General features: G+C 37.7%; 1 protein-coding gene across 3 annotated transcripts; it reads left to right on the top strand.

Annotated features, from left to right (window-relative positions):
* The first annotated feature begins 6,512 nt into the window (after nt 1-6,512).
* LOC135705254 (chorion transcription factor Cf2-like) lies at nt 6,513-7,907 on the top strand. Of its 3 annotated transcripts, none has more exons than XM_065226874.1 (3): nt 6,513-6,573; nt 6,647-6,738; nt 6,820-7,907. In XM_065226874.1, the coding sequence occupies exons 2-3, from the start codon at nt 6,716-6,718 to the stop codon at nt 7,781-7,783; spliced, it is 987 nt and encodes a 328-aa protein (XP_065082946.1). In that variant the 5' UTR covers nt 6,513-6,573; nt 6,647-6,715; the 3' UTR covers nt 7,784-7,907. The 3 variants fall into 3 exon arrangements, 2 of the variants coding, with proteins under 2 accessions (XP_065082946.1, XP_065082947.1); XM_065226875.1 differs by having other exon boundaries at nt 6,571-6,589; XR_010517832.1 differs by lacking the exon at nt 6,513-6,573 and having other exon boundaries at nt 6,653-6,749; nt 6,820-6,910.
* The last annotated feature ends 19,098 nt before the right edge of the window (nt 7,908-27,005 follow it).

Here is a 27,005-nt window from a genome sequence, read left to right as displayed (position 1 = left end):
TCAAAAATTACTTTTTCCGTTTTCTTTTCAGCTGCGTACCAGGCTTAACCAGCGTAAACACATTGTGTAAAATTTCACACATTTCATGAAAAAAGGGGTCTACTCATAAAATGTGTAAACTGCGTTTACACATCTATGTGTCAACTCATCAAACGTCAATAGAAGTGTATTTTTTACACATTTTTCAAGAACGGTTTTTACTGCAAAATGTGTAAAAAGTAATCATTCAAAGAAATTAAATATGATAAGGACGCATGGTTTTTTCTATTAATATCGGAGTTTTCTTATTTGTGTCAATGATAAAATAAAGGTTGATTGGATTCTCGGATTGATCCGGACGACGAATGTCCGGAACTATAATAATGATTATTTTTCTAGGGCTTAGTTATGAAAATAATATAAATCACTTACCCTCTAGCTTGTCCACCGTTGATCTTTTACAGTTTGGACCGTAGTTTCTACATTTTCTGTTAAAATTGGTGAAAGTTTTTCGCTTAGGCAAATGGTGTCCATCAACGAAACAGAAGTTTTTTTTACCCATTAATGAGTATAAAAATACAAATTTTTTGACTAATACTACATTCTTAAAATGTGTATTTTTTTACACATTTTAAAATCTCGAAATTTTCACATTTTTTGACAACTGCATATGAATATAAAAAATGTGTATTTTTTACTCATTTATGTGTTTACCGAGGTGTTTACGCTGGTTACCGTGTACCCGCCACTAGAATTGAGTATTTCCTATTTAGAGAAATTCTAGATAGAGCTGGAATAACGGTGAATGTCGCAAGTGTAAACAAACTGAGGTTAATGCATTACGTTCTACTACTATTGAAATGGTACAAAACGATGATAAAACATTTGGGAAAAATAATGTATATCCTTCAAAAAAACGCAAAAAAACATAAGGGCGAAACCAACTTTTTTAGTATTACAAATTGAGTTGTCTCTTACGCCCGTTTCATCCCATATACATAGATGGGGCGAAACAGACATATTTTATCAACACAAGGCGAAAGATATAATTTGAAGCTTTTCACTATTCCTTGCAATTACCCGTTGGTAATCAAAAGCAAACATTGTTAATCTGATCGAAATACACAGAAAAAAAATTGTTGAATATTACATCCAAACTGTTGCAACCAGGTCAATCCATCGGTTGTGTAATATAACGTTGTACGATGTACATCGATTTTGCGAACAAAATTACATCCACTAATGTAATATTGTATCTGCTTTTTGCTATTACATCATTATTTCATAAATCAGCTTGAATTACATTGATCGATATTACATTTTTTTTGCTGTGTACATGAAAAATAAGTGAAAACACCACAGCACATGAATTTATGTGGAATTCAAAAAAGTGCAAAAGGTTAATATAGTAACAAACCACCAGGAAAAAGAACGTAAACATTTAGGCGAAACCGACAATGTCAAAAGCTAGCAGGTGAAATATGGGGGCGAAATGGCTTCTGTGAACGTAGCCGGGCGAATTACCTCAGAACGATACAAGATACACAGCAAAAAAAAATGTAATATCGATCAAGTAATTCAAGTTGATGTATGAAATAATGATGTAATAGCAAAAAGTAGATACAATATTACATCAATGGATGTAATTTTGTTCGCAAAATCGATGTACATCGTACAACGTTATATTACACAACCGATGGATTGACCTGGTTGCAGCAGTTTGGATGTAATATTCAACAACTTTTTTTTTCTGTGTATACTTGTTATTTTCGAAAACAAAAAAAAAACGAGCAAAAAAACATCATGGCGGGAAAGAAAAACATTCTGGACCTGTATTAAAAAACCTCCAATCCAAAGAACTTCAATTATACCCCCTGAAACTTTAAAAAAAATACAATTTCCATACTGTTATTCCACAGATAAACAGACATAGCACATTGAATATTATCTGTTTCTTTGGATACAAAACACGCCGAAAACGATGCAGAAATCGTCGTCATAGGAATTTGTATGGCGATGATTTCTGCGTCGTTTTCGGCGTGTTTTGTTACCAAAGAAACAGATAATATTTCTCACTGTAAAATATCGTCGTAAAAACATTACCACCATCTGTTGAGTACACGGTGGTGGGTAGTATACTAAACAGATGGCGGTAGTGTGTAAACGTCAAACGCAATGAAATTGACTGTGCGTGCTTTTAAATTTAAGCCTAATATATAAAAAACCACCAATCCAAAGAAAATTAAATACGAAACCGGTAAGGATAAACGAAAGCAGCATCAGAATAAATCTAAAGATGTCTTGCAAGAAAAGCAAGACAACCCGGATAAAAATAAACCATTACTTTTTTTTGTATAACCCATTCGTATACTGTAGACTCTATTAGATACAATACGATATATTGTATTTTAATGACAAGACAAAATTTTTCCGTACACACCCAATTTTTGTTGCCGTAAACCAGCAAAATTTTGCTGGATTTTGCCGAGCTGGAAGTTCAGCAATCCTTTCAGCAAAATAATTTTGCTGGATTACCAGTAAAATGTTCTGTCAATAAAGTGACCGCAGATTGCTGAAAAACCAGCAAAATTTTACTGATGCTGCAGCAAATAGGAGGAGCAATTATTTTACAGCATGAAGGAATGAAAAATGTAAAAAGTGTGGAATTCAATGTGTGCACAATTTTGACGTAGAACTACGTCTTTGTCGACTATACTGGGGTGCAAATCAAAAAAATATGTGTGGCGAAGGAGTGTTAGGTTTTGAACGCTTGTAACTTTGTCATTTATAGATTAAATTAAAATCCAAATACACCAATTGATAGCATATTACATTACGAACCTTCTGAAATAAATATTTTTCCAATTTTTCAGTAACTAAACTTTTGAAAATGTCCAAATGATAATTTTATCACTGTTTTATGAAATAAATTTTAAACAATCCACAATTATGTATAAACAATTAATTTTTATAATGGAGAGCCAACATTTTCAAAAAACAATTTCTTAACAGGAGACATACACTCGATGGATTACCAACAACTGACTGTAAAACATATCTGGTACCTCTATGTATGCAATTATATTAACATCCAAAGTCCATCCTTTTTTACATATTCTGCACAAAAGAAACTTTTTGCTCCGCCCCATTCATAAAAAAAACGGCGTGAAATCCTGTCAGGTGCGGTTGCACATCGTTCTGCTTGATTCTGAAGATATATAAAACAGTGCTGCTGTCGTGCTTTTGCTCATTGTCGCCTCGGACGGCGTGCCACTTGGTCCTGCAGCAAGCAGGACCAAGTCAGTGGCTAAAGGTGGATCACGGCGTGACCACAATGAGGAATGCGACACAATGAGGAAAAAAAATGTTTGTAAACCCCCTCCCCCCTTCACAACAACCTCCCCCCCTCAACAATAATCCGAAAAAGACATGGAGTTTGACGATCACTTTTTTCCGGGAAATAAATTTTAAACAAACCCCAATTATTAGTAAAAACAGAAGTTTTTCCCTTAATTTCTTCCCGCACCATTACTTTCAAATTTGAGAAAAAAAAATTGCTTGAAAGACATATTCGATGATATTATGTTGATGAATTACACACCACTGACTGTAAAAGTAGTAGTAGTAAAAATTCGGTTATTTCTGTTGATTATGGTGTATACATTGATTTTACATTTCAATTGATTAGCCTATCTGGCTCTTCATCTTTGTTCATTGGATATTCTAATTTAGTATTTGCGTATTTCATCTAGTTTACAGAATACCCCTTGGAGGGTGTGTTTTGTTTTAATTGAAAAATTTGATAGCCTACCTAACTACGAGTCTAACTTAACTAACGTGCCAGATCACGTATGATCTCAGACAGGTGTCTCTGAACCTTTCCAAGGAGACCGTTCGTCGCTCTTCGAGGGGCTGAAGGCCAGCCAGGCGGTGAACCTCAGAATTTCGGGTCCTGGACTGTTGAGGATCATCCTAAGGATCTTGTTCTGGAGTTTTTATGTGTTCCACACATGAATTGTTGCAACGTGATCAACAAATCAATATCTATGTGTCGGCCACATACTTAATATATGTACATATAAAAACCATGCGTGACCACACATATACTATTCATTTGCGTATAAATTTCATGTTTACTTCTGAGTGGATTCTGTTTATGTGTGGTCAAATGAAAATCATGTGGAATTTCACATTAATATATTTGTCAAGAAAAATGTTTAAATTGTTTTGAGTGAACCATAACCGAAACATTGAAATACTTTTTTTTTTTTCCTTTGGTTTTCCGTCGATCTTGTTTTCCGTGCTGAGCACCAATGCTACCGACGTGCCAGGAAGGCAGCTCCCACACCTGGACCCTACCTATCGACCCATCAACTCATGAACCGGGGACCAACGGCTTTACTTCCCATCCGAAGGAAGGCGTGATCAGAGATGTTATGCCTCAGAACATCCCAGCGGCGCCGACTGGGATTGAACCCAGGCCTGCTGGGGTGAGAGGTAATCACGCTTACCACTACACCACCGGCGCCGTTACATTGAAATACTTGAAAATTTTAAGATAAAGTACAATAGTCAAAAATGCATGAAAAATATCAATTTCGTGTGGTTCTACGTCATACTGCGGTCGTGTCTAGGACACAACCGTTTAACTTTTTTTTTTCTAAATATCGTTATTTATTCTAGGCTTGTTTATTTGGCATCATGCATACGGTGTTTGGAACATACATTTTGTTGTAAGGTTTCTATAAAACAGGTAAACGCGTCTTCTGACCAATTCATGTTGTAGTTTTGTTTCGAGCTGCAAGCATAGAGATAAATTATATATTTTTTTTTTCATAATTTCAGCATGATTTTTTTTTAGGATTAAACGTTAAAAATGTTGCACTTACTTGTTGGTGTATAAGTAAACATCATTTTAAAGAAATAATGATGCTAGAATGTAGCAAATTTACTATGAATATTACAGTCTTGAATCAAACATACGAGGGAAACTGAATTTTCTAGCACTGACGCTTAATTTGACAGATCGAATACAATTTACTGAGATTCCAGCAAAATATCTCAAATTACTGGGATGGTCGGTGAAATGTGGTTTTGCTGGGATCAGTTCAGCAATTCATTTTGCTGGAACTTGAATCAAAATTTTGGTGTGTAGGGAGAGGACAATATATTAACCTTTCCTGATTAATTTATCCACCGCAGGTGCTTGAAATCATCATCCACTTGGCATATTTTGTTTTCTGTATCAGGTTTGCAGTGCTTCCATATATGCTTGATGAGAAAAATTAAGATTTATAAAATTGTCTCAGCGGTTATGATCTTCCGGATTTTTAACGCGTGCCCGAAACAAATAATTATAATTAAACAACGAAATTACAATGTTGAATTTCGAGTACATTAAAAATTATTGTTAAATTATTGTACGGGAGGAAAAATAGATTTCGATTTTTAACGATTCAATGCTCAAACAACGAAAATTAGTGTGATGAGATCAAATTTGTTTGAGAAAAATCACTTTTATATATTGTTAAAATGCTTAACAACCCTCCTTTTTTACTGTAAGTTTCTCAAATACCATAATTTCCATTGATGTGAACCATGAATTTCGTTATAATTTTATGGTTATAGACAAAAATGTCCAATGTTTTGACAGTGAATAACATGGTTACAATGACAATGAAAATCATTGTATTTTTATTGGATTTTTTTACGGGTGATTATTTCAGCTGTCAATCAGTTCAGATATATAGATAATCCAAAAATAAGACCACTCCCGAAGGCCCATGAATGGTTTTGTAACATCGATCAACTTTATGTGGAATATATCGCGAATTAACCACTTCATTCGAGCAGATGAAATGACGTTTACTACCACTCGAACTTTGAAATGAAACATTATTTTAAGATTTTTTCTTCTAGAACCTCGAGAAAAGTAGCCAACATTTGTGCGTTTCACAAAAAAATAGAAATTAGTTGGTCCAGTTTTGTGAAATCGCTGGTAGAAAGTCACGCCAAAACTGCTTGACAAAGTGGTCAATTGGTTGCCTGTAAATTAATAATTATCAGTTCGCGATATATTCCACGTAAAGTTGAGCGATAATACAAAACGATTAATGGACCTTACTGACTACCATAACCATAATCATTAATGTTTTCAAACCATAAATAAAAACGTTCTAATATAGTTCTCTTTCCGAAAATGTATGGAGAAAACAAGAATTTGGAATGGTAATGGTTCTTAACGGCCCATTATTTGTAAGGTCCGCTTCCTAAAAACCATAATACATAAGGTTAAAACATTATCACACAAACGTTCATGTAAGGTTCCAAAACCATTTCAGTTAAAGTTTAGGAGGGATTATAAACAATTTATAACCATTATCGGTAAGGTCAAGTGATGGTTTGCGTCTATGCGGGAAGGAGCCTATCGGCCGCTGTTCTTGATATATTTATAGCAGATAAAAGTTACCGTGTAGTCCCTCCCCAATCAAAACTGGCTGCGTGCGAACTAAATCTCATAAAATGTCAAACTGGTTGACAGCGGAATTTAGCCATTGGCTCGAATTCTGAAAACCCAAGCTACTGTTTACAAAAGTTAATATTTCTTCGCGTATGTTTACTAAAAGTTAAATTAATCAATATAAATTTTCATTTCAATCAATTTTAGTTAATTTAAAAGCATCAACACGAAGGATTCTTCTGATTGGATAACCGTCGGCCACCGGAACGCATCGGCATGAATGTTAATGTATGCGATGTGTAAGTTAACTGTACGCAATGTAGTATCACCATAATGGATGGAACTTGGTTTTTATTAATTTGACATTTTCGTCATTCTAGACCGAATAATAATCCAGCTACATATTGCCGGTTGTGCTTTTCGCAGACAAAAGTAGTGCCGATTTTCCCCTTAGGAAGTAACCACAATCAGAAATTAATCAATCAGGTCTACCAGTGGACCGGCGTTCAGATCAACTATCAGGAAGATTTTACCTGTGCAATCTGCTGGAAATGCACTGTTACTTTGGAAGAATTCCAGCGCTTTTGTGATCGTTGCAAGAAAAACGATTGGGTTGTAAGGCAGAAACGTACTGACGTAAACAGAATCGTTCAGAAAACAGATCACCACGAAAACAACGGAAACCAAATGGATGACCGACGGTTTGGGTACATGTACCCATTGATGCAGCCTACCTTAGGGTACGAGTTTCGTCTACCTAACGATCCGCGGGATCGAGCACCTTTGGAACATCCCCGATCGCTAGTTCGTGCCAACCATGAAGCACAAGCGTCCTCTTCCAATCACATGCCTAAAACAGAATCGAGAATAGATATTGATACTGAGTTTAAACATGTGCTACCAGTGGAACGACTTCCGGAAGAGCTTGTCAATATGTTAGATTTACCAGCTACATCATCGAAGAAGGGAAATACTAGTGTAGCAGTTAATGGCACAGGTATTGATGGAGCTCCAAAACAACGTAGCAGTCAGTATCAAAAGATAGTTGAGTCCGGCGGGGTTAAGTGTCCAATATGCAAGAAGCCTTACACAACGGATAAAAATCTCAAAAAGCATCTCCGTCTGCACACACTATCGCTGCCATTCACGTGCAATGATTGCGGTGCGAAGTTTTCCGAGCGTAGAGATTTCCAGAAACATCAGGAACGATACCATGGGCCGAATGCGACCGCTTCGGTGTCTGAAATTTTCCATTGCGAGTTTTGTTCCAGAGTTTTCACCAGGCAACGAGACATGACCAAGCATGTACGTTTGTTCCACGAGCCTCCTGAGGATGCAAAGTGAGTACAGTCGGTGGCCGGAACAGCTCTTCGGAAAATAAACATTTAAATAACGAGATGATTAAATGTAGACAAATATCTGTACAACCAATTGTGTAATAAATCAACAAAATTTCGGAGTGATTGAAGATTTTGTCCAATATGCCTTTCAAGTCATGTAGTATAGGTAACCTGGTTCATCTTGATGGTTGTTCATATTGACTCAGATCGAAACATTCTGGAGTTATGAAAAAAGGTAGACAACCGTACAAAAACGGTTAAGTGGCAAAGTTGGTGTCGTTAATCCTTTCATTAGAATAGACATTAGGCTATGAATGGGAACGGATTACTATTTCAAAGACTGTGCACAGGCATGGAAAATCATTTGCATTCATTTCGTGCATTCATTTGCCTCTAACTTTTTTCATCAACAGCATTCCACAAAATGATGTATAGAGCTTTTGTAGGTTTTATTATAAGCTACAACTTTTGCTAATAACTCAAATCTATATCTCTTATGCATCATGAATTAAAGTGGACATAACTTATTACTGTTTTTCAGTGAATGTAAAATACATTCACTGGAAAACAGTAGTGGCTTCTGTTCGCTCTGGTTCATCATGCATAAGAGATAAGGATTTGATTTGTTAACAAAAGTTATAGCTAATAACAAAACCTACAAAAGCTTTATACATCATTTTGCGGAATGATGTTGAAGAAAAAAAAAATTAGAGGCAAATGAATGCACGAAATGAATGCAAATGATTTTCCATGCCTGACTGTACATAGCAAGAAATCCCCTTTAGGTAAATCATGGGCCCTATGATGTAAGTCGTTTCGAGCGTCGCTTCTGGTCACTGGTCTAATTTGGTATTACAGAAGTAATACCAAAATAGACATTCACCAGTGATCAGAAGTGACGCTCGACTCGACTTAGATAAATAAGGCCCAATATATATTTTCTCGACTTCCCTGGCAGAGTAAATATCATTGTGCTTGCCACACAATCGACAAATTCTTGCATTGGTTGACATAGAAATATTTCAACTAACAACTGGTTAAGTGCTTCAAAGAATAGTATGCTGAGAAATAGTAAAATACTCGCGTAAGAAACGTCGAAAGTCAAGAGCTAAAGGAAGAAAAAAATCAATCTACGTTGAAAAATTTAAATCTTGATTACTTTTTCATAGGAACGTATCTGCTTTTGTTGTTTCATTTGATCGACGATTTGGCTACCACTTACGCCCACGCATGCTACCACAAGCTACCAGTTACGCAAAATCGATTATCAAATGCATTGTTTACAAAAGCTGATACGTCGCTTCGAAAAAGTAATCGAGAAATGTTTTAAAACTCCGAATAGTTTTCATAAAACTAATTATTTCCATGCACATACTTTTCTCTTGCGTTCATAACTCAACTGCAAAAAGCATTTTCTGTTTTGGTTGACCTTTTAGACGCTAGATAAGGACCTCTATTATCAAACTTCCTATGTGGCAAACATAGCAGGAAATGTGTTAGCACAGCCGTGGTTATCAAATTGAAAAAGTAGATGAATAGAATTGATCAATACCCAATGACCTTTTGAAATATTCAGAATTCAAGAAGAATTGTGTTTTATGTGAAGAGATGAACTAGCCTTCGGCTAAAAATTTCTATAATAAAGTTTAAAAAAAAAAGTGTATTAGGGAAAATGGCTCCAATGTTGGCCTATGGATCTAAGATTGGGCCCATCGTTTAAAATCTGCTATTTATCAATTTTATCTAGATGAACGCGTCATTTCGACGGTACTAATGGATATTTTTGGTCGCTATTGAAAATTTAGTCGATTACTGAATTTATGTATGGGCCAAAATTAGGGGCATTTAGGCCGACATTACATCCACTACAACCCCCTTAAAGCTGTTTTAGGAACCTCCACCATAACGCAGCAACCGCACCATGGGTTGCTATTCAAGTGTGGGATAAAACAATCTGCCTCTCGGCGAATCATCGGTGGTGTTTTTTAACGGAAAGTGTTGCGAAGACGGAACGAGAAGGAGGCGAATGAACAACGTATTGTACCAGCTGCTGGGAGAACCACTATCGTTAATTAGGTGACTACAGTTGGCTGGGCACGTCGTTAGAATGCCGAACGACGAACAAGTGAAAATGGTTCTCGAAAGTGGCCCAACTGGTACAAGGAGAAGATGCGCGCAGCAGGCAAGGTGGATCGACTACGAGGTTGGTGACGTGTGGCCATCGATCGAGAAGAGTGGAGACGACTCTTTCGAACAGCAGAGGACATCAAGCCCTTAGCCTGATTGGTAAGTATAGGATCTTCTGGAGGACCACCCTTGGTCGCTAGAGCACACATTTTGGTCTCCGATCCAAATTCATTCATCACAACAACGGATCACCACAAATTCGCGGAGCTCTGGATTTTTTAAAATGAATTTACCACTATTACGGATATTCTTAATATTCCAGAGAACCACTCCATAGCCGGAAAAGTGTACATGATGGCTCTAAATCCAAATTCATTCATGCAGCATTACAACAAGTGTCGTAAAAAAAAGCGGACCGTCTCGGGGTCAGCAGAGTGCACATGCTGGTCTTAAATATAAATTCATTAATATAGCACAACAAGTGAGTTAGAAAAACTCGTGGAGCTCTAGAATCATTTTTACGAATTGAACACTTTTACCCTGACTTTTACGGATGTTCCGGATCTCCCAGATGACCGATCTGTGATCACCAGTATGCGTATGCTGTGTGTAGGTTATACTGATGCAAAATTTGAAATTTTCGCTCCACAGTGCTCAAATGGTTCCAAATCGGGTCCTCATTAGCTTTCCAAAATGTGAACTCATTTGGTAAGAAAATGACTTGGCACAAACCATTTGAAGTTAATATGGGAATTACTATGGGAAATCCAAAATAAGTGTTCATTGTCTTCTTGCCATTTTCCATATTGCCCTGTTGAAAAGTTCAATAACGATTATTATAAGTCATTTTATCAGCTACAACTTTGCAGCAGATCGTTTTTCAGCCAATCGGTAATTATAATAGTTATTAATTGTTTAAGATATTGGCATGGCATGATCAAGATCTGCTATTTATCAATTTTATCTAGATAAACGCGTCATTGGGACGGTACTAATGGATATTTTTGGTCGCTATTGAAAATTTAGTCGATTGCTGAATTTATGTATGGGCCCAAATTAGGGGCATTTAGGCCGACATTACATTCATTTCCCCTATTATAACTTTGTTCGCTATATTTATCATCGGATAAGGTAAACTTTCATGATGGTGTTGGTTTGCGTAGCTTAGTATTAGGTCACGAGAAAACGGTTTCCAAAGTTTTGTTCGTAAAAGCGTAAAATCTTATATTTTTCTTTCTGCTGTTGGTCGTGATATGCTAGGTTGATTCCCCTATTTGACACCTCAATTGGTTCCCGAAATTCTATCCACCAGACTATAAAATTTATTTATTATTCAATATAGCGACTATAAAAATATATAATAGCTAATGTCGTGTTACCAAAATCGGGCAGCCACTGTATACTTAACTCAATTTTAGGTGAGATGCGAGTCGATATTATAAATAAAACATTCTAAAATTGTATGTCATTCGTTAGTCCTTTCTATATGTGCGATTATGGATGGTCCGAAAGTGAGGATAACAATAAACAAACAATATTTTTGGGTGAAGCGAAAGTGAGGAAAACAAACTTCTCACTTGAAAATGGGACTACGCAAGTGTGTGTGTTATAGACATCAGAAAAATCTTTACCGTCTCAACCGCGAGTGCGAGCTGAGTTACTTGTTTACTTTTTAATCCATGCCTAATGCGAGAGTGAGATACCAACTTTGAACCAGCAGCTGTCACCTGTCAAACCAAGAAAAGGAGAGCCACCTTCGTGAGAGGCAACGTTCGAGCATTAAACAAAAGTGGTTAAATTGCATCACTCCGTTTTTTGCAAGCACCGATCCCCACCGAAGCTCCCCCCCATCGGCAGTGAAGCCGCAGGTTGCATCTTTTCTACGAACGTGCCGTTTATCAGGTAAGTTTTAAGACCTCAAAGAACTAGTTCCTGTACAGCAGCAGGGAAAAGACCGTGACGTAACTACCCAATAGACTAAAAGTTTATTTGGATCCGTCAGCTACTATGATTTGACCTTGAATAGGGGAGACGAAACGAAACGTCACACGTGTCTGACGATGCGTCCCGTCCTGTCGTAATTATTGTTGGTCAGTGTGGTGGGGATACGCATACATAGGTTCGCGTTTTTATGGAATTTCAGTTTTCTTATCACTATTTGTATTTCATACCTATTATAAGTTACCCATCGAACTGATCAGTTTCATTTCGTTCTTACTCTGAAACGTTTCGTTGCAAAATGCAGAGATCTTTGGCAATGGTGAACCATCCCGGCCTGGAGGAAGACAGTGGCGATAAACTTGCTCGCAAGGCGCGTGAATCCCCGTTCATGCCGATTGGTCTGGCTGGGCTAGCTGTCGTGTGCGGTATCGGTGCGTACAAGTACAAAAACCGTGGAGGGATGTCCACGTCGGTGTTCCTGATGCAACTTCGTGTTGCAGCTCAGGGTACGGTGGTGGGCGCCCTTTCTCTGGGGTTGGCCTATTCAATGGCGAACGAATACATCTTCAATAAAAAACATGATTAGGGCCATACTTCGGTGCTATGTATGAGCTGATTAGGATTTAAGTTGTTTATAGGTAAGTGATAAGTGTTTGTTTGCTAAAAGATTAACAGACTAAACATACGACAGTATTATTTCACTTTGCTTAATCATTGCAATCAGCTCACAATTTGATAAAAGTAGATTTAATTTACAACACTTTGTAGTTTAAACTTTAAGTATCATATGTATAATAATTTACGTGTTCAAAGTCTTAATTGAATGTTGAACAAATCCTAGTAAATGTTATCATATTGCTAAAAGTTATTTGCGAATCTCATGTTTCTAGAAATATTATTCTTGATTATCTGCATTATAAAAATTTCTGTATTTATGTAACAAGTTATTCACCCCTATTCTATTCTATTTTTTTGTATGAGAATTTCGTTCGAAACGAAATACAGAATAGGGGTGATTGAGTTGCAATCCATTTCCAATAGACAATTCACTTAAACTGCTTTTAAATATTAAGCTAGTCTTAAAGAAAACGTTGAAAATATAAAATCATTGAACTAACACTATCAGATAAGTTTAATAACTCTCATTATTTCTCACACCAAACGCTTTCTGATAAAATCCTTCTATTTCTTTTTACAGTTGTAAATAAGTATTAATCATCTCTGGAACGAAAATCATCTATTTATTAGCCCCTTTCGATTGATTGTACCTGCTTCCTGAGAGGATAAGCTAAAAGGAACCTTTCCAACGTGAATGCTACACAAAGCAAGTGTATGATCAAAGATCAATTGCTGTGATTTTAGCATATTTTTACTACCTAAGAGGAGGTAAAAAAAAAGAGGAAAATCAATGTAAACTTGGAGAGGACCAGAGGAGAAGGTAGAAAAACCCCATTCTGCGCTTACATGCATGGGTGTAGTCCAAAGAGGAAAAGCGAAAAGTGAACAAATTTTTTTCAATGCGATGATGTTGACGAAACAGCCAAAGTTGGTCGCGAGACTCATGGTGACTCAGCAAAATTTCAACCTCCAATCTGCGATGGTTGGTGTGGCTTGCGTGCAGTTCCGATGACATTGATTAGCACATATTACACATACATATTATAGGCAGGATCTGAAGAAGCTACATGGAAGAATGAGACCGGTTTTAGCACATCTATGTAACGAAGATTTATTGTGACAACAGTTACTAAGTAGTGCTCACCTAAATAAATTATTTTGTTTGTAAAAACTTATGCTGGTGATTGTGTACAATTCCATTGACTTTAGATGACCGTCACTGATTCTGTTTGGGTAGGTAAACGTGTCTTTATCGCCAGTCTCCAAAGTTTAGATGCATTATCTATTAAGCCATAAAAAGGGCGTCATCCGGGTGTGTACATGATAAAAGGAATTTTTCGATCCGTGTACATTGCACCATGTGCTCTCAATGCTTATAATTTGTACCTACGAGAATAACCCTAATAAAATTTGTATGATTATTTTGCTTAACGACGTGCTCAGGGTATCATCGAAACCATTTGAGGAATAGTTCAATCATTTGGATTATCGTTCGGGTATGGTATTTTTTTATTAGGGAAGTCCCAGCTTGACTGAGTTGCTTATTATTAGAACTAGACAAGCGCGTGCTCCTGACGTACGTAACAGCTGTTTATTACCTGCGTGGTTGTGTTAGATATGACGCTCTCAAGTGAGCGAATATCACAATAATGAATACGAAAGCGCCACACGAATTATAAAAACGTACGAATTCAGTTCTACACCATACACTACCGGAAATAAAAATGATTCCAAAAACACGGCTTTTCCGAATTCAAAAATCTTTATTGTACTATAATGCCCTGTCCAAGGATGAGGGGCTTGATGATGATTTGTCAAGTGTCGCTATGATTTTTTTTTTGCAATTTGATAAAATTGTAGTTTTTCTCCAGTTCATTGATTTGAAAGGTTCATGCGAGTTAATTTCACGGAGCCGTAAATTGTAGTTTTATCATAATTTTAATATTAGCATAAAATAAAATAGTAATTTTAAATTCGCTTTTGTAATGCTAAGGAAAAAAGTTTGCTTTGAGTGTAAAGTTAATTTATAAGAAAGTTCTAACAGTTTTTTTTTTGCACTTCGAAACTTGACGGGTCATACCTCTAACATAGTAGCAGTGACAGTGTCGCATGTCCTAACAACAACTGCCTGCGACTAGTGTTCGAGGGGCCGACAGGGCTGAATACGGGTCAATACTAACAAAACTCTAACACTAACATGACCCCGAAACTAACGTTCATCCATTGCACTAATAGTTATAATGTAGTTGTACTTTCCTAATAACCCATCTATCATAGACAAACAGACATAACACTCGGTTGGACAGGTTGTTCATCGAATACGCATTTGACGGTCAATTCGGGTGTTTTTGGTTGGTGGTACCGCCACCTGTGACGCGCACGGTCGGTTCCCTTGCGTTTGACGTCTGCACACTAGCGCCATCTGTTCAGCGTACTATCCATCACATGATACTCAACAGATGGCGGTAGTGTTTTAGTGACTATGTTTTGTGGAGAAAAATATTAAATATGTTATTTCTGTTTGTCTGTGCATCTATGTTTCTTTTTCGTTGTGTGTGTGTGTGTGTGTGGGGGGGTGGTTAATGTAACCAATACTAATACCTTTCTTTCTGTTCTTTTATTCGTTTTCTATATCCCTTCACCATCACCCCATATCCCATCATTTTGACGAGAGATGACTTACTTGCATGGTGCATGCCCAAGTCGTACTACAGGATAATATGCTGAGCGTGGTTCTATCACAAATCGATAGAACTGAGGAATAATGAGGTAAATTCTACACAGTATTTTAAAGGAGCCAACTCTAAGCAGGTAATAATAGCAATTAATAATCAAACAACCATAAAAAGGTAAGAATGAATTTATTTATTTTAAATACAGTAATGACCCGATTTTGTCAGCCCCTCCGCGCTTCAGACTTTTTTCTTTCAATAATTTCATATACCCATAAATCTAAATTTTTCTCATTCGTCATTCGTTAAGAGGGATATTTAAAGTATACTTTGGTGCAATAGGTTCAAGAAGATTACTGAAAAAGGGCATGGGTTTTGTAGAACATTGGAAAACATTTTAAAAAAAGGGGGTTGACAAAATCGGGACATTACTGTATTCCATTTACATTTACATGATTTATCACATATTTCCGGAGAGCTTTGAGGTTGGAGCGTAGTTGCTTTTGTGGATGGGCACGTCATTTGTCGGTTTCTCGCGGATTGGGGCTCAGTCTGGAAAAACTAATAACACAAACAGGTAGAAGAATAGTTCCTCTATGATTTGTTATAGTTTGTTTGCAGGATTGTTCTTTTGTTCGTGGGAGGCCGACGATTGACGTGTTTGTTTACAGGGGCGATTGCGCCCAGATATGGGGGTTCTCCGGATTTATGGTCGTAATATAATACACACAGTTGATCACAATACGAGCCTAAAAGCTGCAGTGACCTAGTGAGCACCATAGCTCGAGTCGTCTGAAAATATTGTGTATCGCATGGAGAGCCCAACCGAGATTCTAGCCTATTAAGACTGCAGTTGGTCAACTCTCGGAAAAAAAAATATTGTACTATAATGGTGCTACAGTCTGGGGCAATAGAAAGAACCAATTTTAACATGTCCGTATTATTCACCCATATCTAGATAAACATTTCAAAAGGTCCTATTTGCATTTATCGATTCTCTTCATCGACTTGCTCTTTCGTTAATGACTCAGCTGTAAAACCTTTCCCTATTGTTTTTGACGTTTTGGACGCAAGATAAGAACTTCCTTTATCAAACCATGTGGTAAAAAGAGCGCAAAACCTGTTTATGTATTCTCGTTTTCGTTCTAACCGTCGCATTAAAAAAAGGTTAGGAGAACAAGCAGGGCCGCAGGGTAGCCACTGAATCAGGAAAACCGGCAATCTAAAATAGACCGGAAAATAACCGGTCGAATTATCAAATATTTCACTTAGAATCTTGAATATTTCTTCAAGCTTGGAATTCTGAACTTTTCTTTACTACGGGATTTCAAAAATTGAGTCCGAGATCGAAAATAAATAGCAATTTTTCCAGAGTTTCGGAAATTTGTCAAGATTTAACTTATAGTTCATGATTGTCCAAGATTCCAGTGAAAACCCTAAACGATTCCTAAGCCCTGCGGCGTGATTTTTTGTTTGGACTTGAATTTCTGTGTATGGGATATTGTACAATTTTCAACGTCTGAATTAACTAAATTATTTCGTCGGAACTTATTTCAGGATATCTTTGGAAATTTCTTAAAGATTTCCTTAGCATGATTTCAAAATGCATTCAAAGATTATGTTTTTGTATTAACTCGTGACTCGTGAGAGCTACTTTCAGAATTACCCTTATAATTATGATTCTCTCCGCTATTTCCTAGAAAGTTTCTCCTCAACAGATTCAGAATTCTGTGTAGGTATTATTAATTATAATTCTCGCGAGAATTTGCATTTATTTCTTTCCATAGTTCCATATTCATCAGAAATCCTATTGGTATGCCCTTCACTATTTAAAGCATTTTTCCAGAAATTTGTTGGATTTAACATCAGAATAGCTCCGGATTTTTCCTCCGGATTCTTCACAAAATGGCAACAGCAACCAGAACTGCGATGAACAACACGGAGTGTAATGTAACATAATAGATACAGCAACCACATTCGATCATGCTGTGTTTGAGCTTGGCTTTTGGTTGATCGGAGTGAATTACCGGGATTGGTGATGAAAGTGCTTGTCAAGCAAAAATGAAAATGATATGGAAATACCAGAAAAGAGAATCATATCTTATTATTGTGCGGCTGCAATAGGCTGGAGGAAAATATGCGCGGAATGATGATATCATAGAGAATGATTCAGGGCCCGTCTTCCTTAGGCAGCAGAATAGGGGAAATGGCTCTAATGTTGGCCTATAGATCTAAGATTGGGCCCATCAATTATATCTAGATGAACGCGTCATTCGGACGGTACTAATGAATATTTTTGGTTGCTATTGAAAATTTAGTCGATTGCTGAATTTATGTATGGGCCCAAATTAGGGGCATTTAGGCCGACATTACATCCATTGCCCCTACATTAAATAAATAATGCAATTTGAATTCATAATGTATGAAACTGCAACATTGGACATCAATCATGAAAAGATTTGGTGAGTTTGTTCCAGTTGAAACACATTCTCATAAATTTATTATCATTGTACTCGATTTCCGTATGTTACCCGGCGAGATAACCACTGAAAAACCGACATGAATGATCATACAAATTACAAAGAAATTTCTGATCAAAGCACAAAACTGACATCTGCCGCCGTGTCCGCGGAAAATATGTATCCTAGCCACGAACACGCGTACAAAATTTATGAGCTGGTTACCCAACAAACAATTGAGAGCTCTTATACAACACCTGAGTTGATCAAACGTTGAATAATAGCTTCCAGAGTTGAACAAGAATGTAGTTGTATTGCCATTTGATTAAAAGTTTTAAAAGCTGTTGGAGCACTCTTAAATGATTGTTTACGTTCGGTTTAACTATATGCTTTATAAGACCTACGATAACTTTTATAGCACCTTAGTTAAACTGATTCACAAGAGCTATACAGAACGTGGAATAAACGCATCAAAACAAACAATTGGGAGCTTTTATAAAACACCTGAGTTGATCAAACGTTGAATAATAGCTTCCAGAGTTGTACAAGAATGTAGTTGTATTTCCTCTTTGGTTAAACGCTGCAAAAGCTGCTTGGAGCACTCTTAAATGATTGTTTACGTTCGGTTTACCTATATGCTTTATAAGACCTACGAGAACTTTTATAGCACCTTAGTCAAACCGATTGACAAGAGCTATATAGAACGTGGAAAAAACGCATCAAAACAAACCATTGGGAGCTGTTATACAACACCTGAGTTGATCAAACGTTGAATAATAGCTTCCAGAGTTGTACAAGAATGTAGTTATATTGCCATTTGGTTGAAAGCTTCAAAAAATGCTTGGAGCACTCATAAATGATTGTTTACGTTCGGTTAAACTGTTTGACAGGAGCTATATAGATATAGGATGTGGAATAAACGCATCAAAACAAACCATTGGGAGCTCTTATAAAACACCTGAGTTGATCAAACGTTGATTAATAGCTTCCAGAGTTGAACAAGAATGTAGTTGTATTGCTTTTTTTAGTTAGAAGCTTCAAAAGCTGCTTGGAGCACTCTTAAATGATTGTTTACGTTCGGTTTAACTATATGCTTTATAAGACCTACGAGAACTTTTATAGCACCTTAGTCAAACCGATTGACAACCCAACTAACAATTTTCACAATGTAAACGCTTTACTAATTTCATTTATACAGCCTCAAGCTGTATTCAAACGTTATGCGATATGAGGAAACCTTTACTCAACCTCTATACAAGCAAATCTGGCGAACTTAGTCAGCTAATTATGGTTGTTGGGACAGTTGGGACAAGCTCTTATTGCGTATCCATTAACGCTTCTATACAGCTGTTATCCTGCTGTTTAGCTGTGTGTCAGCTTGAAAAGGCGCTTAATTCAACCTTTTCTCGGTTATCCAATAATAACTACACAGCTTTCTCTTGAAGCCGGGTTAAAAATACTGTTTACGATTTTTTTTACGGAGGAATTAATTGATTAAATTAGTTACAAATCATCACCAAATTATTAACCCTGCACCCGAACCTGGAATCGAACTCGAGACGACCTTATTGGCAAACCTTGACACTACTAACTTCGCTACGCCAACACTTTGAACTGACGTAAACAAATCAACATGCCCTTCTACAACAAAATCGCTGAGTAGATGCTTTATAATAGTGCACATGAATCACTTTTCTCGACTAGTTACTTCAGCTTTGTAAAGGAGCAGAGTAAAAGCTGTAAAACTGCACACGTCTAAAAATAAATTAAATAAGTAAATTGAATAATCGTTGTGAAAAAGTTGAGTAAACGCTCTACAAAACAATTTTGCTAGCTTCTGCTTGTAGCTGTATCTGCAGCTTTTTTTCAGCTACTTTACAGCACAACGCTGCAAAAGTTGGCTTACAATGCAGAAAATGTTAGTTGGGAAGAGCTATATAGAACGTGGAATAAACGCATCAAAACAAACCATTGGAAGCTCTTATAAAACACCTGAGTTGATCAAACATTGACTAATAGCTTCCAGAGTTGTACAAGAATGTAGTTGTATTGGCATTTGGCTAAAAGCTTCAAAAGCTGCTTGGAGCACTCTTAAATGATTGTGTTTACGTTCGACCAACCACCAACCACAATTTTGTTGCTAAAAATAGCACAAGTGATAGGCACGTTTATATGACCATAAGGCAATGATTATTCGACTGCAAGAGAAGTCACTCAAGATGAGCTTCATATACTTCTCTCATATGATCAAAATATGTATTCAAGAATAGAGCAGATGGAAACAGAAGCGGCTGGCAATCCGGGATCATGAGTTCGAATCTTGCTTCGGGAATCCCTCGGTGGAGTAGAGGTAAATTATATATAGGTGTTATTAATAAATGCAAACATTAATTTAAGACATATATCATATAATCAACGATAACATTTCTAGATAAATTCTCTCAATTAATGATTAAGAGAGATTAATTGAAAGAATATCAATCAAAGATTAAACAGATGCTTGTTACTACTTCCTCCATGATCACAGAATGTGAATTATGGCATAATTACATATTTTTTCTATGTGCACAAATAAATTAAATTAATAAAAACTGTACAAGCAATTATTTTGGCGTACGGTTATTAAGGAGTCATTAAAAAGTGCTATAAACGCTTTTCACTGCTTGCTGTACAATGATTATTTAGGAGTCATAAAAGAGTGCAACAAACGCCTCTCAGGTTTACTCTCTACTAAATTTCAAAGCAGCTGTCAAGAAGTGTCTACAAACGTTGTATAAGAGCTTTCACCAAAATAATAAAGCTTGAGTTTAAATATGCATCTATAAACGTTGTATAAAAGTTGCTTCTATCCGGTTGTTAAGGAGTCATTGAAAAGTGTTATAAACGCTTTTCACCGCTTGCTGTTCAATTAATATTTAGGAGTCATAAAAGAGTGTAACAAACGCCTCTCAGGTTTCCTCTCTACTAAATTTCAAAGCAGCTGTCAGGAAGTGTCTACAAACGTTGTATAAGAGCATTCACTAAAATAATAAAGCTTGAGTTTAAATATGCATCTATAAACGTTGTATAAAAGTTGCTTCTATCCGGTTGTTAAGGAGTAATTGAAAAGTGCTATAAACGCTTTTCACCGCTTGCTGTACAATGATTATTTAGAAGTCATAAAAGAGTGCAACAAACGCCTCTCAGGTTTACTCTCTAACAAAATTTCAAAGCAGCTGTCAAGAAGTGTCTACAAACGTTGCATAAGAGCTTTCACCAAAATAATAAAGCTTGAGTTTAAATATGTATCTATAAACGTTGTATAAAAGTTGCTTCTACTCCTATACCACGTATACATATAATGCTGCAGTTGAACAGGTTCTGCAAACCAGTGTAAACAAGAGTTTTACAGAAGTTGTAATAAACAAATTGTACAGTTATTATTCAGCATTCAGTTGAATAAAATCACAATGGAAGCGTTTCTTCAACAAGAAATTGATTTTGGGTAAACGTTTTACCACAGACAAACAGACGTAACTCTTCATTGTGTATCTTCGTTCATGCATTTAACGGTTGATTTGAATATTATCAGTTCCGCGAACTACTCGCCGCAGCGCTGGCATCGGATCACTTTGACGTTTCTATATATTCTATAGAACTTTTATGCAATATTGTTTACGAGTTAACGAGCAAGCTTGTTTTCCGCGAGAAGCCAGAGAGATGTCGTTACTGAGGTTATATGTTTTGAGATACTATGTTTTCAAGAACAAGTTTTTCAAAGAGTTACGTCTGTTTGTCTGTGGTTTTACTGAATACGTTAGACAACACCTTTGTGTTGCAGTTGTATAGGTTCTCCAAACCAGTGTAAACAAGGGTTATTGTGCAATTATTATTCAACATGCAGCTGAACAAAATCAAAACGAAAGCGTTTCTTCAACTGGAAATTGTTACTTGGGTAGTGTCTAATCTATTTCGGACAAATTATTTTTATCTAGATAAAACATTACTATGGTTTTGACCGATGGGATCGCTGCACATTTGAATCGGCCGTTATGGATTCTCGATCAAGAGTTAAGTTTAAGTTTCATGTCGGTTTGTCGGTGAGATAACCTCGATCGTGCGTGATCTAGTGATCGGTTGTTGTGGTTATGTGGTTTTATTAATTTTGAAACTTAGTTCGAAATTCCGGAGAGCATGGGAAGAGTTGAAATAATCGTTTTTTTTAAGTTATTTCTAGTTTATAAAGGGGAAATGGCTGTAATGTCGGCCTAAATGCCCCTAATTTGGGCCCATACATAAATTCAGCAATCGACTATATTTTCTATAGCGACCAAAAATATCCTTTAGTACCGTCCCAATGACGCGTTCACGAGGGGCACGCCCTTCCAGGTATGAGTACGTGATATTTAAAATACATCGTTGTAATTTAAATACTTTGAAGGCAGTAATAATTTTAATTTTAATACTGTTAGCGGTATTGAAAGTAATCATCAAATAATTAACTATAATTAAAATAATGAAACATAATTCAAGCATAATGAATGTTAATAAAATACCAAATTTGTCAATAATTAAAGTATTTAATGAAATTCAAAGTGTGTTTAAAGTAATGAATGCAGTAATGGCCAGATTTTAAATATTTAGTCAGCAGACTGCGTAGCATTGAAAAACTATAGTGCATTCCCCTCGCGCGTTCATCTAGATAAAATTGATACATAGCAGATTTTTAGCGATGGGTCCAATCTTAGATTCAAAGGCCAACATTAGAGCCATTTCCCCTACAAACTTAATCTAGCTCGGTAAAATCTCCAACGGCCGATTACCTCGGCATTTACTTTTGCTGATATCTCTGCAAAATATCTGTTTGTTAGCTGATATCTCAGCAAAATGTTATTTGTTAGCTGAATCTCAGCAACATAAATTGCTCGGCTGTTGGAATCTCGGCGAACAATTTTAAGTGTGTATATGAAGGTGAAGCTAGTGCCATTTTAATTCGTTGTGTTTGAATCTGCAGCATTAGAGTTATTAGACGCAATTGAAAAAAAAAAAAATTAAATCTATTACCATCATCTTGTTCCCCACTAATTTCGTTAATTTTGGAAAAGTTGCTCACGATTTCTACGGTCGCATCGGTTTTGCTTTAGGCGCATTATGGTTTATTTTGTTGTTTTATCGCATTATATAAAGTGCAACGAGCTAGAACTCGGTAGAAGAGGTGTAAAATGATAAAAAAATATATTTTCGGAAAAATATGACGCATGCTCGACCCGGGTGCAAAAATAGTTGAGTCCTGCTGGGAAAATATATAAGGATCCAGACCAGGCCGCTATTGTAGAAAATCGTTACCGAAATAACTCGGGTTACGGTAGAAATAACTCGGGTACGGTAGATAAAAAAGTAATATGTTTAGAAAAATATGACGTCCGCATGATCCGGTTTTGAAAACGTTAACTGCTTTCGGGTACGTCTTTTCATTTGAATAGCTTCTTGTACTCGGGATTGCACGATCCTTTCTGTCCTCGTTTTTCTGCCGCAATGGCGCGTAAACGCAAAAGAAAAGGGCAATCTGTTGATCCCCTTTCTGATGAAATTCAGTTGTGAAATCAATTTGATATGCTTACGGGTGATGCTCACGGAATTCGTATAAACATTCTCGGATTTCAACATTTTCTTTTGTGTATAACTTTTTATTGCATGGTAAAAATTGATGAAATTTTTAGTAAAACTAAAATACAGGCAAATCAAAGGAAATAGCTCACATTTTTGAAATCGCTAGACTTAATGGGTATCAAGAAAAAACAATTCAAGCAGTAGTCGATAAAAGAACAAGGGATCATTTTAGGCGTACAAAGGGGCACAATTTGATAAAGGATAACATTAATATCCTGCGGAGTGTATCTTTGCCTTGGAAACTAGACGTAGCTGAAAGTTTAGAAATATTTAAACATAATCCATCAACATTGCTTAATAGAGATCACGGAAACGGATACTCGAGACTCTTTAGCATGCTACCTAAAACCACACATCGTAGCATGCCTCTACATGCTGGAGACTGAATTTGGCTACCTGATTAGGTAAATTGTGACATGGCAGTGGATACCTGCTGATGTTTAGTACCTATTGATTAGTATATAACTCGTAGATAGGGCATTCAAGTATAGAGGTAACACCATAGAGGTAACTCTAAGACCAGACCCAACAAACAATTGCCTATTGAAGAAACGACTTCTTGACGATTTTATTCCACTTCATGCTTAATAATACTTGTACTATTTTTAATAATAATTTCTGTTCAGGCTTTGTTCACACAAATCTGGAGAATTTATTCAACCACAACATCGAAATATTTGGTGTTGAATAAGTTATGTCGAGAAGCTTTTATTCGACTTATAAAAGTTGTAACAGAGCTTATTTGATAAAATTTTTGATTATTCAGCGTTTATTAGACATCATTACTTCCTTAAACAGCGATGGTATAAAAGTGTGTATATATATAAACGCTTGATTCTCATGTGAAATAATGTTTAATGAGTCACTATTATACATTTATTAAACGATTATTCAACTACGGGATAATTAATCCGAAAATAAGAACGGGACAGAGCATGGTTGTTCTCGTTAGTGATTGTTGTGTCATTATTTTTGTCGAAGCACGCACCCACCACCACATAGATTCCTAGAAAATTTATTTCATACATACATACATACATGTCGTTATAGATGGGATTCGAAGAACCATGACCTTCTGATCACCAGCCGCTTGCCTTGCCATCTGAGCTATCCTAAAAGCTTGAATCTGAAAACCTATCAGCACTCCCAGTCGTAACTCTAGCTAATTCAAGGAGATGTGAGAATGATTAATTCATTCATAGTTGGTGGCAATGAACGGGGTATTCAGCCGACTGCCCAAGAACGTGCACGTAATCGTCTATGCCGATGACATACTCATCGTCGTAACGGGACGAACGACTATACGGACCAGGAATATAGCCCAAGCAGCTGTCTCCGCCGTCAGCAGGTGGGCGCTTTCTGTTGGTTTTCAGCTCTCCGCACCAAAGAGTGTACGGTGCCATATCTGCCACTCGGGTCATCTGATTCGGGGACCACCGATCACCATCCAGGACCATCCAATTCCGCTTAAGAAAACAGTCCGCGTTCTGGGGGTAGTTCTGGATCGGACTCTAAGTTTCGACCAACACTTCAGAACGGTGAAAGAAAACTGCCGTAGCCGCATCAACATCGTCAGGACAATCTCCCGTCCGCACCGCTCCAGTAACCGCGAGATCCGCCTTCGTGTCGCCCGGGCTGTTATCGACAGTCGACTTTTCTACGGCCTCGAAATTACCTGCTTAGCCACCGAGAAGCTGAACCGCATCCTCGCTCCGGTATACAATACCTACGTACGCATCGTATCCGGCCTCCTACCTTCCACGCCCGCAGACGCCGCTTGTGCAGAAACCGGAGTCCTCCCTTTCCGCTATCGATCTGCTGCAGCCTCTGCCACCAAAGCCGCTGCCCTCGCTGCTAAGACATCCGGGAACGATAGGGTCTTTCTCCTCAACGAGGGGAACAGAGCCCTCCGCACTGCAGCCAACGTAGACCTCCCCCCGGTGGCCAGGGTCCACTGGCATGGAGAGAAAAGTTGGCGATCAAACGTTATCAAAATAGATAAGCGGATTAAGAGAGGATTCCAAGCCGGAGATAACTCTGTAGCGTTGAGGCGCTCTGTTGCAGAACTTCTTAGGTCGGCTTATCCGGGGCACGTTCATCGCTTTACGGACGGATCGCGATCACGGGCCGGAGTGGGACTCGGAGTGGCAGGACCAAACACCGCAACAAGTCAAAGTCTTCCGGAGGAGTGTTCCGTTTTTTCCGCTGAAGCCGCTGCTGTTCTTGACGCAGCCATCACTCCTGCAGATCAACCGATCCTTGTGCTAACGGACTCACACAGCGTCATCCAGGCGCTGGAAGCCGAAGCCCCGAGCCACCCCTGGATACAAGCCATTACACGTTTTGCCCCACCCTCAACCGTTTTTACGTGGATTCCCGGGCACTGCGGTGTTCCTGGAAACGAGGCAGCGGACAGGCTGGCGGGATCTGGTCCATCCGGACCCCGCTTCACCAGGAACGTACCACTCCTAGACGTCAGGCGTTGGATTGCGAATATCATCATGGAAGCCTGGCAGGAGGAATGGTTTCAGTCACGCACCACCCTCCTGCGAAAGATCAAAGAAACCGTACGACCTTGGCAAGACAGCCACAAGTACAAAGACCAGCGGATTATCTCAAGACTCCGGACCGGCCATGCGAGGATTTCCCACAATTTTGGTGGGACACCCTTCCACAAGGTTTGTCCAATCTGCAGCATCCCTGCCTCGGTGGAACACGTGCTGTGTGTCTGCCCAGAGTTTCAGAGGCTACGCGAACAACACCGACTCCCAGAGAGCATCAGGGAGCTACTTGGCAACGACCCCTCGACGTTGACTGCGCTGATTGCATTCTTGAAGGACGCTCACCTATACAACCAAATCTAGCCCTCTCGTCGTGGGCTGCGCTGTCCGTGTTCTTTCACCTTCCTATTTTCCTGCCGTCGGGGTATCTCTGCCGGACTGGGGCACTGTCTCTTACGGTGGAGCTCTACCTTGTTCGCGCATCCATTCCTCACCACAGTCCCGATGTAACTCCCACTTTACATTAAGTTTTTTAAAATGTTGTCTGTCCCTTTTGGTGGGTAATCAGAGCCAGTTGTACGTTATGTAATGATAGACTGAAACGCTTTCTTTCGAGGCAGGCCCTAAGCCTGACCCTCGATTATCAAATGTGATGAACTAGCCTACGGCTAAAAATCACAAAAATAAAGAAAAAAAAAAAAATCATTCATAGTTGTTTAACATGAGACCAACGTTACCTCTCCATCTCTCTAATTTCGATGGAAAGGATGCTATTCTTTTCGATGGATCTATGATTACGATTTAAATTAATTAGGCGTAGAAAATAAATAAAAAAACTGGGATTGAACTCACGACTTTCTACTTGGAAAGCGGAAACGGTAACCACTATGCTACCAATTTCGATTTGTTGTTAGCCTGAAGCAGTGTTGTGGAATAATGAATGAACACACGCCTTTTGTAAAGCATTTACAAAGCATGGAATTAAAACATGGACGCATAGTGGTATAAGAGCTATTATGCTGACTGTATTCACCTTCATTCAGCAATATTGTTAAGCAATGCAATGAAATCTAATAATGGAGCTAGAAAACAATTATTAGACGTATAATAAAGCATGTTATTAAATAAATTTAAATCAGTCGAATTAAAGCGTCAATGTAAGTGAAAATTACAATTATTCAGTAGGTTATTAGATCAAACTTCTGGCGTTGTATCAGGAAGACAGTCATCGTTTGTATAGTTTTTAATAAGTATATTAA

Source organism: Ochlerotatus camptorhynchus, unplaced genomic scaffold, assembly GCF_037179485.1.
Source record: "Ochlerotatus camptorhynchus isolate MF236.1 unplaced genomic scaffold, CSIRO-AGI_Acam_v1.1 ptg000263l, whole genome shotgun sequence".
In the NCBI taxonomy this organism is placed as follows: Eukaryota; Metazoa; Arthropoda; class Insecta; order Diptera; family Culicidae; genus Ochlerotatus; species Ochlerotatus camptorhynchus.
Note: the sequence above shows the minus strand (reverse complement) of the source record. Positions and strands in the feature narration are given on the sequence as shown.

What these genes read in the sequence shown, in the direction of transcription:
- LOC135705254 (XM_065226874.1), top strand. Translation starts at nt 6,716, where the DNA reads ATGAATGTTAATGTATGCGATGT. An exon ending in AATGTTAATGTATGCGATGT is followed by an intron (nt 6,739 to 6,819) that starts GTAAGTTAACTG and finishes TCGTCATTCTAG; the next exon opens with ACCGAATAATAATCCAGCTA.